Below are 18,938 nucleotides of genomic sequence, written 5' to 3'. Positions count from 1 at the left end.
ACACCTTGCTGCTACAACCCGATAGTGACCCGACTGTCACGATGGGCTGAGGCTGCGGACGACTTCTACGAGGAGGCCCTATTGGAGATCGACGATCAGTAGAGACGTGTAGGGGAGTTAGAGACTGAGGTGACCGACCTCACAGCGCAGCAGCTTCAGTTGGAGGAGGAGCACCAGGCCTGGGGCAGTGAGATAGACTCACTGAAGGCACAGCTCCAGGTCCACGGCGACCAGTTCCAGCAGTTATCTGACCAGTACAACGATCGCCGCGGGATGATGGATACTCTTGAGGAGTAGCTAAGAGAGAGTCAGGAGCACGTCAGCCAGCTGGAGGAGCAGCTTCGAGCAGCCACGATCAGCACCACAGGGGCTTCTACTTCCACAGCAGTAGGGCGTGACCGCTACTTCTTCCTCACCCCGCCGTACCCACCAACGTTCCACGCTCTTCTGGGTGAGGCTAGTATGCTAGCTACCGAGTCAGCACCTTACCTAGTGGACCCGACAGTGACACAGCCACCTGCCCCGGAGATTGTGCGCACTCCACTGATCCCTACACCTTCTCCGCAGTTGGGTTCCAGTTTGGAGACTCCGATCCAGGTCGACTCCGAGACAGAGGGGACCGACACCGAGCCAGAGATCGAGCCAGACATCACTGATCCTTTAGAGGATGAGACCCCTGTTCCCCGCATCACCTTCCTTGGAGGTCCTCGCACCCTCAGCACTGCTCGCAAGAGCACACGACCTCCGGGCAAGAGGCCCAAGCCAGATCCAGAGGCCACTACTTCTGAGCCGTGGGGACTCAGGTTTGCGCGTGCCAGCGACCACCCTCTACCTGCCCCAGGATCCTGCGGATGGCTGGAGGACTAGATTGACAGACTCCTTGCAGCTTCGATCTCGTATCAGATGGTTTTTGGATAGCATGCGAGACACACCCCCCTCTTACCTAGATTGACGAGTAGATTGATGATTAGTTTGATGTATCTTTTGCATGAACCTTATTTGGACTGCGTATGTATGCAGTCGATTGCATCATGATTTATGTACCATTTGTGAAACTCTGTGATGTTATTTATGATATCTATTGTTGTTGTGTTATAAATGAGTTTATTCCACCATGCTTGCAAAACAAAGTTCACACCAAAATAACCCCCTTAATGGGATAGAACCATAAGAGCTAGTTAGAAAATTAGGATACTTATTCCATCAACCTACACAGATGGCAAGCCGACGTCGGGCGTCAACCAGCAATGAAGAAACTGAGACACCTGACCTAACCACCCTGGCCGGAGTTATGGTCACCCAAACCCAACTTCTGCAAGCCATTGCAAATAACCAAGGCAACCGCGGTGGATCAAGCTTTGGAGAGTTTGTGAGGACCAAGCCACCCACATTTGCCACAGCTGAAGAACCTATGGATGCTGAAGATTGGTTAAGGATCATTGAGAAGAAGCTAACTCTTGTTCGAGTACGTGAGGCCGATAAAGTGATCTTTGTGGCAAACCAATTGGAAGGACCAGCCGGAGACTGGTGGGACACATACAAAGGAGCCTGAGAAGAAGATGCTGGAGAACCAAGCTGGGAGGAATTTACCACAGGCCGGTTACCATTCAGAACCGCGCTCCTGCACCGAATCAGGCCGCCACTGGATCAGTAAGGCCAGGAAGCTGTTTCAACTGTGGAGAGTACGGGCATTTCGCCAACAAATGCCCCCATCCAAACAAGACACCTATTTGCACCGGAGCTAATGCAACGACTATTCACGGAACTACTACCCCTGCTGCTGGACGAGGTCTATTCAGGACTCCATAGACTAACAGGACCGCTACCGGATTTGGACGCGGACAAGTGAACCACGTTCGAGCTGAAGAGGCCCAGGAGGACCAAGGCGTACTGATGGGTATGTTTTCACTCAACTTCACTCCAGTTAAAGTTCTCTTCGATTCAGGAGCATCGCATTCATTTATATCTCTGAAAGCAAGTCAACAACACAATTTAACCAGAGTTAAACTAAGGCAACCAATGTTAGTACATTCACCTGGGGGTGAAATAGCCGTGGACACAGCTTGCATTGACGTACCTATTCGCCTTAGGGATGTGGTGTTTCCCTCCAACCTTATGGTTTTGATACCACAAACTCTTGATGTCATTTTGAGAATGGATTGGTTAGCAAAGCATAGAGGAGTAATTGACTGTAGACGTAGAGAAGTTACCCTGACCACACCCTGGGGATCGGATATGAGAGCAACCATGGATCAAGATCCTAGGCTAACCGAACGTGCCTAGGATCGTACGCTGGAAGGTATTTCCTGCGGTTATCAGTCCAAACGGCATTTTAACGTAGCAGAATACACCGAGCGGCATGATAAATGCTGTCTTCTCCTCATCCTCTTTTACCATGCTGATTTGGTGGTAGCTAGAGTAAGCGTCAAGGAAGCTTAATAGCTCACAACCAGCTGTTGAGTCCACTAGTTGGTCTATTCGAGGGAGGAAGTGATCCTTGGGGCACGCCTTGTTGAGGTCGGTGAAGTCGACGCACATCCTCCACTTCCCGTTGGCCTTCCGCACCATGACTAGGTTGGCTAGCCACTCTGGATGGAGTATCTCTCTGATGAAACCAGCATTGAGAAGCTTGTCGAGCTCTTCTCGTATGGCCTGTTTCCGATCTGGTGCAAATCTCCGCAGTTTTTGTTTTACTGGCTTGGCGTTGGGTCGCACCATGATTTTGTGCTCAATCACCTCCCTGGGGACCCCCGGCATGTCGGACGGTTGCCAAGAAAATACGTCCGCATTGTCGCGGAGGAAGGTGATGAGCGCGAGTTCCTATTTCTCGTTCAGTGATGCCCCGATCTTGACTGTCTTGTCGGGGTTGGCACTGGAGAGTGGAACAATTTTGATTGCGCCATCTGGTTTCGGCGTCTTAGTTGTTTTGCTCACTTTCTTGGGTGGCTCGGCTGTGGCCGGTGGGCTGGGCGTGTGCTCGACCATGTCGAGGTTCCGCTTGTCGCATTGGACCGCCAGCTTTGTGTTCCCTTGAATAGTGATTGTTCCCTTCGGCCCGGGCATCTTGAGTACCTGATACGCGTAGTGAGATGCGGCCATGAACTTCGCGAGTGCGGTTCTTCCGATGATGGCATTGTATGCTGTGTCAAACTCAGCAACATCAAATGTTATCTGCTCTGTTCGGAAGTTGCTCGCTTGGCTGAAAGTCACAGGAAGCGTGATCTTGCCCAATGGTTTGGACGAAGACTGGGGAGTGATTCCATGAAAAGGTTGATCGGTTGGTGTCAACTCGCTTCGAGGAATCCCCATTGCGTCCAAGGTGCTGGCGAAGAGAAAGTTGATGGAACTGCCGCCATCGATGAGGACTCGCGCTACCTTGATATTCCGAATAGTGGGTTCGACCACGATCGGATATCGTCCTGGGATAACAGCAGCCTTGGGGTGGTCCTCATCTGAGAACTCGATCTTCTGTTCAGACCACTTCATCTTGGGTGTAACCCCTTGCCATGTCGAACAAACCTCGCGCTCCACTTTTTTGTATTCTCGCTTTGAAGAGTACGCTGTGGAACCTCCGAAGATGTGCGAGACATGAAGATCGAAATCTGGGTACGCCGAGTCCGAGTCCTGAGTGGTTGCCTCTGCGGCCTTCTCGACTACACGTGCTCGTTTGCCCTTCTCCAAAGCTAGTTGCTTTTCTAGCGACTTTTTGAAGATGAGGCACTCCTCCGGAGAATGTCTGTCTGACTTGTGTATGGGGCATCATATTCTCTTCGTATCACTGCCTTGTGGGTCTGGGTGTTTGGGAGGGTGCTCGTATTCAGACGCGAGGACTTCCGCTTGAGCTTTCCTTTTCCTACTCTTGCCGCTTTTCTTCTTGCTTGGCTCAGGTGCGTCCTTGGCTGGCTTCTTCTCTCCCCCCGCCTTTGGCTTGTCGTTCTTGCGTCTCAGTGCGTCGTCCACATGAGCGCATCAATCGACGACCTCGAACAACCTTCGAGTAGTTGTGATTCGCCTTGTTGCCAACTCCTGGGTAGTGTAGCGATCTCTGACACCGGTTTTGAAAGCGCGAATCACAAAGGCGTCGGTAATATCAGGGATCGTATTTCTGCACTCATTAAAGAGCCGAACGTAGTCCCTCAAAGATTTCCCCGGATTCTGTGTTAACGCGTGTAAATCGTCTTCGATCGCATGGCGCTTGTAAGTTCCTTGGAAGTTAGCGACGAATTGCTGCCACAAATTTGCCCATGAAGAAATCGAGTAGGGCGGGAGGTGCATCAGCCACGAACGCGCAAAACCTTTCAACGCCATTGGCAAATAGTTTGCTAACGCGTTGTCGTCTGCTCCAGCAGCGTATAGTACCGTGGAGTAGACCTGGAGGAATTCTTTTGGGTCAGTACTCCCATCGTACTTCTCTATTGCCTCGGGTCAGAATTTCTCGGGCCACCGGACATCACATAGAGAACGGTTGAAAGCTCTACACCCGGCGCTAGGGGCGGTGGGTTGTCGGCGATCGTGTGTCCTCCGTGGATGTCTATCGGATGACGAGGATGAAGATGATGACGATGATGACGATGGTTCACTCGGCTCCGGTGTGCGATTCCGAGGGCGACGTTCAGGTTCTCGAGAATTCTATCGTCGTCCACCATTGTTGTCCTGGCACCGATCCCCATTATAATCACCGTCATGTTGACGTCCTCGACCAGCATCGTCCGGTGTCCACTGTTCGCGATCGTCGCGGTCGTGGTGGATGTGACGATTATGGTGGTGTTGGTCTTCGTTCGAGCGGCCTCCTCGCTCTTCGTTCTTATGACGACGTGAAGAGACACAATGTTGGGAACGATTCTCGTTATCTCGCGCGCGTTGTGCTTCTCGGCGGCCATTCAGATGGTCGCGGAGATCGCCGGTGCCGCGAGGTGGAGGGGTAGCTCGTCTAGGCGACGTCCGTTGCTCCGGTGGTTCGCCGTCGGCACCGCCAACCGTCAGATGTTCTGGTTGTGCTCTGGTAGCGACCTCCTCGAACGCGTTACTGAGATTGGCTACTGATTCCCGTAGTCGTTCTGTCCATCATGGGAGATCATCGTTAAGTACGGGGTCATAGGGAGCTTCTCTCAGTATTGCGTTGACGGTGCCGAGGTGTTGGGCCGGCGTGACCGCTTGGTTCTCCGCATCTGCGTTAGCGTGCGCAGACGTGCTAGTCCCACCGATGGTAAACACGTCGCGTCGTTTACTGGAAGATGACGAGCCATAGTCTTCGAGCAAGTGTAGGACTGATGGCTCGTGGGGATCGATGTCGATTACTCCAACGAATCGATCCGAGGTCAACGTCGCTCCTTGTTCCTTGTCTGCATCCTTAAGAGAGATTCCTGACTGCTGGACCTTAGGAAGCGATGTTTTCATGGCGCGGAGAAAGACCTTGCAGCTTGAGAAGTCATGATTCTTCGTCTTGTGAATAGGACAATAGACATCACGAGTTGGAGAAGTACGCTGGATTCCACGCTCCTTGCAAGCATGAATTTCAGCTTGTACGTTGAGAAAAACCCAGCAAGCTTGCAAGTTGTGCTTCCTGGATTTGTGGATAGGACACCAGGGCTTTGTTACCTCGGGAGTTGTCCTTGTCGGCTCACAGTTCTTGTCGGAAGGACAAGGTTTGGCCGCACTAGGAACCTTCTCGGGCTCGTATGACGTCGATGTTCTGTTCTCCGCTACGGCGGGAGGATCCTTCGACACGGGATCGTCCGGGGTTATAGCCACGGCGTTCTCGTTTCCGGTCATTGATGGACCAGCCGAGATTGGTACCGTGGTGTAAACCGGGAAGACAATTTTGCCGACTTGAGTCCACACCAGCATTGTTGAAGTAGGGACTCCTTGGATGGGGCCGGTGTTGACGCCGTTGTCGACGAAGCTTGATGTCATAGTAGTACAACCTTGAGCACCAAGTTCCCCTACCTGGCGCGCCACTGTCGACGGCGGGTACCCGTAGACCGGATATAGAGGGTATTGGGGTACGCTGGTACGAGCATCTACGTAGTACGACATCAAGGAAACAAGAGACAACGATTATACTGGTTCAGGCCCCTTAATAGGTAATAGCCCTAATCCAGTTGATATGGGATTATATGGAGAGAACCACAAATTATAAAGGGAATAATGGAACTCGATGATACCGACGAGATCGTAGTCGAGTTGATTCGACTAGATCACCCGACGACTTGGCTCCTGTAGGCTCCGGCTTCGTAGGCTGTGGTCGTTGTGTTGGCTATGAGATTCGATGCCTTAGGTCTTCCCGGGGGTCCCTATTATATCGCAGGTCATGTGGTCTCCAAGTAGGACTCGGAGACATCGTACCCTGCACGATATAGTGACGACCCAGTCCTATACGGGTAGGAACCTTTCCATTGGTGGACTTCGTGATGGATTTCCTTAGTGTATACAGAGAACGTCCGTACACGCGCAGATGTACCATATTGTCGTATAGCGTACATCCAAGGGTAGAGGGTATACCTTATCCGTAACTCTGACAAATATATGTAAATTACTTTTAGACTCTATTAAATTTACTTTTATATGTCTAAGAAGTAATTTAGTCAACTCTAAAAGTAACTTTTATATATATATGTATATATATATATATATATATATATATATATATATATATATATATATGAGATAAGAGTAACTTACATATATAATAAAAGTAATTTATAAATATAAATATTTTTTCATCGTAATATAATCACGTAAGATTTTGTTGTGAAGATTTAATTGTAACGAACACAATGGTGTAATCGGATTGTAGATCGGATAAGTAATTTGAGAGAAAACTTTATTTGAAGAGGAAAGGGACGTACATGTATATTAAAAAAAATGCATGCATGTAGTACCATGTAGTAGCTGGACTTCTCCACGTTTCTCCGTATTTAGACGTCACTAGTTAAGGCAAAATCAAGAGGCCTCTCCAAATAGATTTTACGAAAGAGAAAGTGTAACACCCTAAATATTCAGTTAAAGATCAGTAAAATTTCCAACTTTTGCATCATTCTAGGATCTTGTTGCTTGAGTTATGTGGAACTTCACCTTAAAACGGAACTATAAATAATTAAATACCAAAACCTACCGAGGAATGTAAATGAACTAATTTACAAATATCAAATAAAGCACAGAGAAATCAAACACCAATTTTTTTCTATATAATCCAATTATGATGTAATAAAAGTCCGGGAATCAAATACCAATTTAATTCGCTAATCACAAGGTCATACGTTATACACAAACACAAGCAATATATTGACGAATTATAAAAGGGGAGATAATTCAAATACAACAAATATAGTTCAATTATAATTTAAGAATTCGATTTCACTCTAGTCCAAGCAAAGGGCTAAAGGAAGATCAATAAAAAAAATCAAATTATTTATACAACTATAATCAGACTACACATTAACAAATCCATATTAAACCCTAAATATAAGTCTGATTCCCATACTTGGGCTTAAACCATCACACGTTAAAAGGAACTCCAAATGGGCCTCAAGGCTCAGCTACTTGAGCTCGGCTTGTTGCAAACTCGTTTTCTGCTGGGCTCTCGACTGGAAATCGAGCCGAATGAAATCCCTCTTCTTCCTACTTGTAACGCTTGCGAGCTTCACCGAGCCGAGCTCGACCAAGCTGGGCTAAGTTCGTGTTGCGGCTTGGCACATCCCAGCCGTCCGATCGAGCCACCCCTCCCTTACAAAACCCCACCCAGGCCACTAGGTTTCGCCTCTTCTACCTCTTCTCCCACCTGCGCCGCCGCCACTCACTCCCAAACCCTAACCCCGGAGGAGAGGGAGGAGCAGCCATGGCCGTGGGCAAGAACAAGAGGATCTCCAAGGGCAGGAAGGGCAGCAAGAAGAAGACGTAAGCTGCTTGCGCGCGGGCGGTGTGGGCGCCACACCTCTCGTCCTCTCTGAGCTGCTTGTTCTTGCTTGGGGTTTTTGGGGGATTCTGATTTGGGACTTCTTCTCTTTTTCTCTCTCCGTGTGGGTGCAGCGTCGATCCCTTTTCCAAGAAGGATTGGTACGACATCAAGGCGCCGACCGTGTTCTCCGTCCGCAACATCGGCAAGACCCTCGTCTCCAGGACCCAGGGGACCAAGGTTCGTTCGTTCGTTCCCCATTCGCGCCCGTCAACCTCAATCCGCGATCTGATCCATGCTTTCATTTTGTATCACTGTCTGTGAGTACATGTGCGGAATCTATCTGTTTGGATCTGCGTGGCTGCGTCATTCTATATCTGAGTAGGCTAAGGGATTAATGTTGGCGTTGATGTAGTTATTGTGATTGTGATGTCTTGATGCATTTTTATGTTTTGGCTAGAAGTTTGTTTCGTTAATGCAAATGTGGGAGTTCTGGCAAGATTTCTTCTGTGCTGTACTTGTTCTACTCTCCTAGATTTTTATGGCTGATACATGGAATGTTTCATTTCATTTGATGAACACTAATCATATATATAAGTTCTTGAGGTGATTGATTCTTGCTGAGATGTACTTGGAGTAACCTTTTTGCTGCCTTTAATGTTTGCTGCCTTTAATGCGTCATACATCAAATGCTTGATTTCAGTAACACTATCATGTGTTCTCACTAATTAGATATTTTAGTCTGATGTTTAAATACCCAAGATATTTCTTTGTGTAATCTTCCTAAGGTTATCTGAATTTTTTACAGCACTATGTCTGTTGCTGATTATTATTCATGAAATTATTTTCTAGATTGCATCTGAGGGTCTCAAGCATCGTGTCTTTGAAGTCTCCTTGGCGGATCTTCAGAATGACGAGGATCAGGCTTACAGGAAGGTTAGACTTCGTGCTGAGGATGTTCAGGGGAGGAATGTCCTCACGAATTTCTGGGTAAGAATGAGCATTGATTGTTCATTAATCCTTTTGTGTTGTATCTGTGATCCCTTTTGTCCTATGTAGTCTAAACCAATACATATTTTCTCTAGGGCATGAGTTTTACCACGGACAAACTTAGGTCCTTGGTCAAGAAATGGCAAACATTGATTGAAGCCCATGTGGATGTTAAGACCACAGATAACTACATGCTCCGCCTGTTTTGCATTGGTTTCACCAAGCGCCGCCCAAATCAGGTGAAGCGTACCTGTTACGCTCAGGCTAGCCAGATCCGGCAGGTAAAAGTTTTGTCATACTTTTTTGCATGTTCTGTACTAGGTAAGTTCTTGTTTTTTGAGATGAGGTATGTTCTTGTTGTTTACTTTATTTTTGTCCACTGTTTGAAGATCCGCCGGAAGATGGTTGAGATCATGGCCAACCAGGCATCAACATGTGACTTGAAAGAACTGGTTTCAAAATTCATCCCTGAAGTCATTGGAAAGGAGATCGAGAAGTCAACTTCAAGTATATTCCCTCTCCAAAATGTGTTCATCCGCAAGGTGAAGATCTTGAAGGCACCGAAGTTTGATCTTGGGAAGTTGATGGAGGTGAGGAACCTTATTCTCATGCCTAGCTAGATGCCTTTAGTGCTCCTGGTTATTCTTCTGAGAAATGTATTAGCATGGTTATTGGCTTTGGAATCTTATTAGAAAATCTATCTAGTATATTTGCTATGTGTTGGAATCAACTATGTTTACTAACTCCCCTGCTATAACCTGGCTGCCCTAAAATACTTAGTTCAGGATTTTGCTTTGACTTGAATACTAACTTTTAGTGTAAGATGTTGCAATACCGAGTTTTAACAATATATTTTAGGGTTTATGACATTATGCATTTAGATAATTTTTCCTGATAAAAAATTCCTAGGCAATTTTGTGCTCTTAGGCAGCCAATATTAGCTCAAATCTTATATTAGGGCTTGCCTTCTGTAAATAGTGCTGTACTGTAGTGTTGATTTGGAAGCAAGACTTACTCAAGTATTAGGGGGGCTAAATGACCTGGCCGGAGTTCTTTTTTTTACTGTCACAGAATGTAGCAAGTAAATTTAAACATGATATGGCGTCCAAGTACAAAACATGTTTGTTAACAGCCTCAAATAACGTTGAAGGCAGCCAACACAAATTGGCCTCAGTATGCTGCCTCTTGATGTCCTCAGTAGTGCCAGATGTTTTTTTTCCACTCCTAGTTCCTGTGTGTACGTAACTTTACTAGCCAAACACCTGTGCTTTTCTGTGGATTAAATCTAATTAATAGTGAGGTTTTTGGGACAATTTCATTCCTGTAGATGTTGTTACAGATGAAATATGATAAAATCATGGATAGTTTGGATAGTTGGTACAAAACATGATGGAGTAGGTGGGAAATAAAAATAATACTGTACTTGGTGGCACCATTGCCCTTGTTTAAAAGGAGTATAGATTCTGAGAAAATGTGGTCTTTATTGGTTTTACAGGTACACGGTGACTACAAGGAAGATGTCGGTATGAAGCTGGACAGGCCTGCTGAGACTGACGAGGCGGTGGCAGGGGAGGTTGCAGCAGCTGAGTAGAGATGGTGTTGCTAGTTGCTTTACCTTTTAGGAGATTTGGGCTGTTACTAAATTATGGATGATCAAAACTTAATGTCAGTTCCGATACCCTTTTTTGTCTGCCGAGTTGGTTTCTCTGATTAAAACCATGGAAAATTGTGAGACTGATTTCATGGCCAGCTCATTTTGAATGCAGTTGAATGATTAGTACTATATGATAGTATAATACTACTGGTTAGATCATTGCTATGCATTTGATCATGATCTGCTCAGCTTGCGCATTGGCAATGGTATACACCTGGTGAATTACATTCTGGAATGCGGTGGTTTGGACCATTTTTTTGGGCCCGTTGGAAAGCTGGGATTCGGATGGGCTGAAATTAAGATGGTGCAATAATCTCGGTACCGCGAGATGGACTGGCCTGTTGAGTTACTGTTCAAGCCAACCGTGAGGGTGACGGCGTGGATAGCTTTCGGTCGCTCGTTCGTGCATTGCTTTCTCCACCTGTTCTTGCGGAGTCCCTCATCTTTCTCCTCCGAACACTAAAGCAACCGTTGGTCACGGAGGCGAATCGAGATCTGCATCGGCTCCTGCTTGTCCTGAGCGGCGTGCAAGCGGTAGACCATGCGCTCGACGTCGATGGCTCATTGGGCAGGAGGGTTGCCAGGCACATACACTCCATCAAAAAAAAAAAAAAAACTCAACCTATAACAGAATGTGACCCCTCCTAGAATAATGAACAATCCCCTTCTAGGTTAAATTTTTTTAGACGGAGGGAGTAGGGGAGAAGCACTTAGATCGAATATTAGCGCATTGGAGGTGGAGAAAAAACGAGAGGCACAGTCGCAGCAAGCATCGGCGCGGCGTCGATTCCACCGACAGTGCATCAGCCTCTCCAGCGCGCGTCTGCTGCTCTGGTGAGTTCTCGTGCCGAATAGGGCCGGAGATTCACGTCCCATCCGGCATCCAAGGAGGCGCCATTGCCAAAATTGGTGGAGAGGGGGACTTGAACTCATAGCTATATTAAGCCATCTTGTGGATCCGGCCATGGCATCCAAAGGCGTGAAACGGAAGCTTCATCTCTAGCACTCCACCACCGAGCCCTTGATATCCTCTCCACAGTTGCCATTTACTTCGGCAAAACGGCGAGAGGTGGCTTTAGATCTGAAATCCTCTCAGGGTTCATCCAAGTCTCTGCAATCCGACGCCAGCTACACTGCCACAGCTGAAGACGACATCCAGGCCGTAGCGCGAGCACTCATCATCATCGCTGCAAAGTTCCATGAAGCTATCTTGCAGCTGGTCCGCCGCCTCACTCCGGCCAGAGTTGCATCTTCACTCGATTGGGACTTGCTCGACTCGTAGCACCAAGGGCAGTAGTAATGCAAACTACCCATTTGAAGAACCTAAAACTGCCACATAGACTAAAGATACTGTGTCCAAATTTTGGTTCCCCACAGTGCAAATGGCCTCATGGGTGACTTCGATTTTTCGTTTTAGCTCCTACCACTTTTGATTTTAGCCCTCATATTTTTCTCAATTTAGAAAGAAGTACAAATTTTACAATGAACACCTTACAGTGGAGGAAATAATACAAATCTCAACCCCACCCAGGCACCCACCACCACTGCACAATCCTCTCCATTTTCTCCACCCACCAACCTTGGCGAGTTTACCAGCGATGCCGCTGCCTCCGTCCTCTCCTCACCTCGGCGACGAACTCTGCCGCTGGCGGCCTCTCCCCACTCCCCCCACCTCGGCGACAAACTCCGCCACCGCGGGCCTCTCTCCTATCCCTATCGGGGCCTCTCCACTCCCGGACGCCGCTCAAGCCCACTCGCACGGGGACGCGGCGGTGGTTGAGGAAGCCGAGGCGGTGGTGGACCCACCGGCGAATCGACGACGACGAGGTCGGTGGAGCCAAGCAGAGGGATGACGTATAGGGGAATAATCGGGAAAATTGAGAGTAGTAGCACGCGACATGGGAGAGGGGACCACTCACAGTTTCTTTTTGGGCCTGAGGAAACCGGATCCTTGGTAGGAGATGCAAACCTTTGCAAAGATACGGGTCCCACCAGGCCACCACCTTTTTTTTTATCCACGTCAGAGTTTGGCCTAGATGGAAAACGATAACTCGCCACGTAGGTGCACTGTAAAGGCCCTAAGAAAGGTAAAGCACAAGTTCTAGCTTTTATTTTCAACCTACTTGCTTGCTTGACTTGGGTTGTTAGATGGCTGGCGGTCACACCCATTGGACGTAGGCGGAGCTGAAAGCATTCCTGGATAGCTGCATGGAAGAAATTGAGGGCTGCATCATCACCTCCAGCTGCCCCAAAGCTCAAGGATACATGAATCTGCAGAACAAGATGTACGAGAAGGGTCATGAACAAGCAGTAGCTGAAGAACTTATGGGACCACTGTCGCCACCGTTTCCAAACATGGACCTAGCTGGAATGAATGGCCACCGATCTGGGGCAAGATCCCTACACTGGCTCCATCCAAGTAAACTCTGAATGGTGGGAGCAGATGGAAGGGTTATGTATAGTTTAACTTTGCAATTTTTCCATTTTGCGCATGCCATGCAATTTTTCCTAAAGTTCATGACACTAGAGATTACATGTAGCAAATTTGAAAACATAGATGCTTCACACACCACCATCAGTGGATCAATAGAGCCATATAGAGTAGGAGCTTTAACAAACATAGGCCTCCAGATGAATGACATTACAGACCAGATGTAGCATAGTTCAAAACATAGGCCTCTACATGCATGATTCATACATAGGTCTATAGATGTATGATTTACTGTCATACATATATTTGGAATGTTAATCCTAAAGTATTTCGAATGACAGATTACTTGTTCCATGCCTAGCGATATGTCAAACTATATTTATGATTAATTATGCCATGTTATCAGCAATATGTTCATATGTTCATTGTCATGCGTGTAGTCTTACTGAATTTAAAACAACCTAGTATGATATGTTCATGCCATGTGTACACCATATTTGATAATTAAATTTCAATATCTTTAGAATACTTCTATATATACCAAGATAATTATGAGCTCAAAGTATAGATTACAAAATTTGACATTTGTATCTGAAAATTACATTGAAACTTGTAGCAGAATTTCATGCATATATAGGTTTATAGATATACTCTAGATGCCAGTGTATCAAAACTTTATACATAGGTGTATAGATGTATGATTAACTATCATACATATATTTGGAATGTTGATCCCAAAGTACATGACATTACAGACCACTTGTTCTATGCCTAGATATGTCAAACTACATTTATGATTAATTATGCCATGTTATTAACAATATATTATGTTCATGCCATGTGTACACCATATTTGTCACAAGTGTAGTCCTTAATTTAAAACAGCCTAATATGATCTGTTCATGCCATGTGTACACCACATTTGATAATTAAATATGTGTGTTCTTTTAAATGCTTGTGTATATACCAAGATAATTTTGAGCTGAATGTATACATCACAAACCTAGACATTTGTTTCTGAAAAACACAATGAAACTTGTAAGTGTGTAGTTCACTCAAAAAAACACAGAAAAATATGAACTTTTCATGCCATGTGTAGTTCACAACTGATATTACATCTGCAGATTGTGTGCAATGTTTTTGTACATAGAATGATAAGTATGAGCTCAATGTATGGATTACAAAAAATGATATTTTTTTCTGCAAATTAAATTGAATGTTGAATGTTTTCTGATCTGTCTAGGGTACTGAATTAAAGTTTACATGTTCTGATCTCTCTACTATGATCTTTTCATGCCATGTGTAGATGACAAGAGCACATTTAATTTGAACATGTCTGCAATGTTTCTGTATTTATCATGATAACAATGAGCAGCATGCATAGGTTGCAAAATAATCCAAGGCGATCAGCCATGACATGTTGTAATTAAAATCTGACCTGTTAGTGCCATGTGTTGAGGATTACTGATAATTGAACTTGCACATGTTTGAATTATTCTGTATTAAGCAAGAGATTTAGGAGCTGAAGTTATTGTTTGCAAAGTTGGCATGTGTTACATATCTAAAACAATATTTCCAGCAACAACGTGATCAAACCACATAACTGAATTGTGTGTTGTATTTGCAGCAAAACTTTAATTTATCTTAGATGTAATGACAACAATAAATAAAACTTATCTTTTAAGTACCAACTTGCTGCATCTACAATTTATGAACGCATATTTGTGCACTTATTTTAACTACTCAGTTGTATTGTGGTAGAAGGTGATATGCTTCCGTTTTTTTTTTCTTAACTTCAACACATGGTTGCTGCCATGTGTACACTAACTGCACTACATGTATTTTCACTTGCTACTGTTATATACTTTGTTATAACAAATGTGTGCCTATGTGTATTTGATTCCAGATTCTACTGTTTTGAACATGCTTACATGTTTACATGTGCTGCCATTTCTATATCCTGCCATCTGTACATGCATACAAGTGGTTATTTTCTGATTAAACCAACTATGTGCTGTAATTTGTGTAGCTTAGAAGAGGAGCGCGTGTATTCAGAAATGCACCGCTCAGATTCAACGCTGAGCATCATGTTGTTTACAGAGGAAGAACTGTGCTGCTAAACCGCTCCGGTGTGCCTAGGTCCAAGCCGGCACAGTCACAGGTGTCCTAGGAGGCTAAGATCCTCGATGTTGAGGACCTCATGCAGATGGCACTACTTATGCATCTCCAGAGCCTTCTTCAATGAGGAGGCGCGGTAAAGGAAAAAAGGATCGTAACCCCTGTCAGTGTCTCTAGTGGCAGCGGCAAGCATATTTGCGGTGACTCCACTGGAGATGCTCTGAATAGGTTGGCTGACCTAAGGGTGCAGTCCAATGAGAGCAAAGAAAGAAGGGAGGAACAGAGGCAAGCCAAAAGTGCTAGAGCTTGCATGGAGCTACTGAAGGCTGATGGCATCACCAAGAAGGTTCCTCTGTACCACATGGCACTGAAGCTGTTTCGTGATGGGTATTTGCATGAGTTCTTCATTGATGATTGCATCACACCAAAGGAAGGTGTGTACTTCATCCACTCGCACTACCAGGTAGAAACTATGTTTGCTCCACCACCAACATGCTCAGGTGGTGCTAATGGATTTGGAGGCTGGTTTGATGGTGGAGGTGGATTTGGGCCTAGAGGTTATGATGGTACGGTTGGAGCAGATGGTGCAGCAATGTTAAAATGTTTTAACATTTCTTAAGGCAGTGATTATCGTACTGGTGCCATGCGATCTTTGTCATGCATCTCTAATTTTCCTTGTGATGTCCGTTAAATAACTTGTTCGATTTCTTTCGAGAAACGTGATTGTTCTAGGCCTTATTAATTTGAGTGTTTAGTTTAACAATTTCGGCACCATTAATTTGAGCTATCAGTTGCACTGATTGAATAAATTATGTTGAGACGAATTTTACTTGACATGTGCTAATATTTTAAGTATTTCGTACCTCATTTGTTCTTTGTCCGTATTCCATCTTTTTCTGAAATTTTCTGTACTGTCTTATAATTTTTTCATCGTGACTAAGTTTATAGTTGAACGATAATAAAGTTAAAACCTATTAGCACCATTCATACTTGTACCTTAACCATGTTTATTTTGTCATATAATGCTATGGGAACTTGAGCACTTCGTCTGAAAGAACAAATGCTTCAAAGGATGGATACTTCAGTGAAGAGGAAGATTGCATTCTTGATATGTTGGTTGCTAGTTTGGAGGCAAAATTGCGTGGTAAGGCCGCAAGGCGGGTCCCGCAACAATTCGAGATGGAATGAATGATGGAAACAATGTCCAATGCAGCTCAGTGCCAAGCTATATTTCGAATGAGGGCTGATCAGATTCATGCTTTGTTTGGGCTACTCACTAATCGGTATAACCTTCACGGAACAATTGAGATATACCCTATGGAAGCACTTGGAATATTCCTATACAACATGGCAGGTGGCTATTCTAATCGGTCGACAAATAATAGGATGGTCCATTCACGATCTACTGTGTCAAAGTATTTCCATAGAGTGCTTAATGTTGTCTATGCAATTACAATTGACATAAATAAGCATGTAGATCCTAACTTTGCTAGAGTGGATAACCGTGTCATGCAAGATGAGGCCTTCCAGCCATTTGCTAGTGCGGCAGGTTCAGTGGATGGGACACATTCCTGTTATTGTGGCATTTGATGATTCCATTCAACACGGAATCGTCACCATGTCAAATCTAGGAATGTTCTTGTTGTTATTGGATGGGACAATCGTGTCATATTTATAGATGCGGGATAACCAGGATCTATGCACGACTAAAGGGTGCTCATAGAAGTAGTACGAGGCTATCCCTACATATTTCCAAGGTTTCCATGGGGTTCGCAACACTTTTATTTTTTTAATGAAACAAGTTAATGCCATATAGGGGTATTAACTGAATATTTTATTTGTGCAAGCAAATATCTCCTTGTGGGCTCGGGTTATGCCAGTTGGTATGGATTCCTACCTCCATACCCGCATGTTCGATACCACTTGGATGATTTTGAGGGTTCAGAAGCAACACTACCGCATGGAAAGGAAGAGACTTTTAACTACATTCACTCCTTTTTGTGTAACACAATGGAAAGAGCTTTGGAGTTATCAAGAGTTAGTGGAGAATTCTTAGAGAAATACCTTACTTTCCTGGGCAGAACGATCAGACAAATATCACACACTGTACGTTTGCTCTCCACAACTTCAAGCTTGACAGTTCAGACCCGCATTTCATGACACAAAACCTGTTATACAATGGGTACCCCAACATCCCAGAGGCTCCACCCCTATGTGTTTGGTATGACGCACCTAACAGCGAGGAAGTGATGAATACAATCCGTAAAGCCATTGCAGATGAAGTGTATAATGGATAGGTGGCAATGAGTCTGCACCTTCAAAAATAAGTAACATATCCATGAGTGTCATGGATATGTATCCTATATGTATTTGTGTGTTGCTACAAGACTCTATTCTCGTCTATGTATAATTATTTGTGTGCACGTACTAATGATTAATCATTTTGTCTTCCCTTTAATCATCTCAAATCAATTTGTCTTCCCTATGTGTTTAACTAGAAGATACTCCGCACGTTGCTGTGGAAATTAGTTGCATTAGAAGAATGTTTGCCTAGGCAACAAAGCTTGTAGTAAGTTGATTCTATGGAGGAAAACTCTCATACAAAGTAATACTTGCGTTAGGGCAACCATATCACATACAAAGAGCCATGCTGGGTCATGGTACATATGATTGAGCATAGAACCATAAGCATTAAACTTTATAGTTGAGAAGAAAAAAAAAGCTACATCATATCAAACATGGATAAATACGACAACAGAAAAGAGTGAATCCCTGGAAGGAAACATATAACTTGTAAGACTAAGGCTAGAAAGAACATGGTGAAATGTTTAGGCGTAGGCGTCTATCTCAAGAGGACTTGTATTTACATGCCTAGCAATATGAGATAGAGAGAATCCATTATATGTCACTGACTTTGTCATACGTCTACGATTAATTTGCCACTGACTTTATCACGTTCTACAATATGCTATCAACTTTTGCTTAACTTCTACGATTTACCATCGTTGTCCGGTTAGTCTCCGTTAGTACTGCACAAATTTATCAAAATGACCAAAATACCCCTAGGATAAAAACCTTCAAAATCTGGATAAGAATTCTGAAATGTTAGATTTTAAGTTTTTTTTACCAAATTTTGGATGTTTTGCAATCTTGTGTTCATAATATGATATTTTGATAATTTTATCTAAATTTTAGAAGTTTTTGTCGTAGGGGTATTTTGGTCATTTGGACAAAATTGTACAGTGCTAACGGAGGCTAACTAGACGGTGATGGTAAATCGTAGAAGTTAAACAAAAGTTGATGACATATTGTAGAACGTGACAAAGTCAGTGGTAAATTGTAGACATGTGACAAAGTCAGTGGCATATAATGGATTCTCTCGATGAGATAAACCATCTTAAAAAAATCTGATAAAAAAAGCACATGATCGAACAAAGTTCGGAAGATGTACATGTTTCTACCTTCATAGATTAGCATATAAGATATCTCCATGCCTCCATGCTAGGAATCTTGCGCTGCATGCATCACTTGCTCCATTGCAGGTACTAGCTCTTTAGTTCCATGCATGGCTATACTATTTTACCAAGTGAAGCCATGAACACGATTAGACGAAAATAACATTAGCACTGCCGTTTAAGGACTGAGGCCAAGAAATATTTTACCCCCAATTTTTTTTCCAATTTAGGCAGCCCATAACCGATGTCACGTGCTCCCTCTCTTTGTTGCTATTATGCTCTACCGCACTCTGTTCTTGGTATGCTATAACCGATCATCAGGAGGGAGGGGATGTGAGGAGTAGTAGATCAGCACAAGGTCAGCTACGATACTAGTTCTCAAGCTCGAGTTCAAGC

General features: G+C 44.5%; 2 protein-coding genes across 2 annotated transcripts; one reads left to right on the top strand and one right to left on the bottom strand.

The window, feature by feature from the left end:
* Positions 1-2,820: 2,820 nt before the first annotated feature.
* Positions 2,821-3,486, bottom strand: LOC107279975 (uncharacterized). The gene has a single exon (XM_015768896.2). It carries the CDS (start codon positions 3,484-3,486, stop codon positions 2,821-2,823), a length of 666 nt encoding a protein of 221 aa, XP_015624382.2.
* A 4,273-nt stretch (positions 3,487-7,759) lies between these two features.
* On the top strand, positions 7,760-10,667 carry LOC4329042 (small ribosomal subunit protein eS1-like). The gene is made up of 6 exons (XM_015771882.3): positions 7,760-7,896; positions 8,029-8,134; positions 8,747-8,884; positions 8,980-9,165; positions 9,274-9,474; positions 10,380-10,667. Exons 1-6 carry the CDS (start codon positions 7,838-7,840, stop codon positions 10,473-10,475), a joined length of 786 nt encoding a protein of 261 aa, XP_015627368.1. The 5' UTR covers positions 7,760-7,837; the 3' UTR covers positions 10,476-10,667.
* Positions 10,668-18,938: the final 8,271 nt, after the last annotated feature.

The sequence above is a fragment of the Oryza sativa genome, chromosome 2 (assembly GCF_034140825.1).
Source record: "Oryza sativa Japonica Group chromosome 2, ASM3414082v1".
In the NCBI taxonomy this organism is placed as follows: Eukaryota; Viridiplantae; Streptophyta; class Magnoliopsida; order Poales; family Poaceae; genus Oryza; species Oryza sativa.
This window is presented reverse-complemented; position numbering and strand designations above follow the sequence as displayed.

Bases quoted from the DNA above. Each gene is read 5' to 3' on its own strand.
- LOC107279975 (XM_015768896.2), bottom strand. From the start codon at position 3,486: ATGAAGTGGTCTGAACAGAAGATCGAGTTCTCAGATGAGGACCACCCC.
- LOC4329042 (XM_015771882.3), top strand. From the start codon at position 7,838: ATGGCCGTGGGCAAGAACAAGAGGATCTCCAAGGGCAGGAAGGGCAGC. The intron at 7,897-8,028 runs GTAAGCTGCTTG...GTGTGGGTGCAG, and splicing joins AAGGGCAGCAAGAAGAAGAC to CGTCGATCCCTTTTCCAAGA. The intron at 8,135-8,746 runs GTTCGTTCGTTC...ATTATTTTCTAG, and splicing joins CCAGGACCCAGGGGACCAAG to ATTGCATCTGAGGGTCTCAA.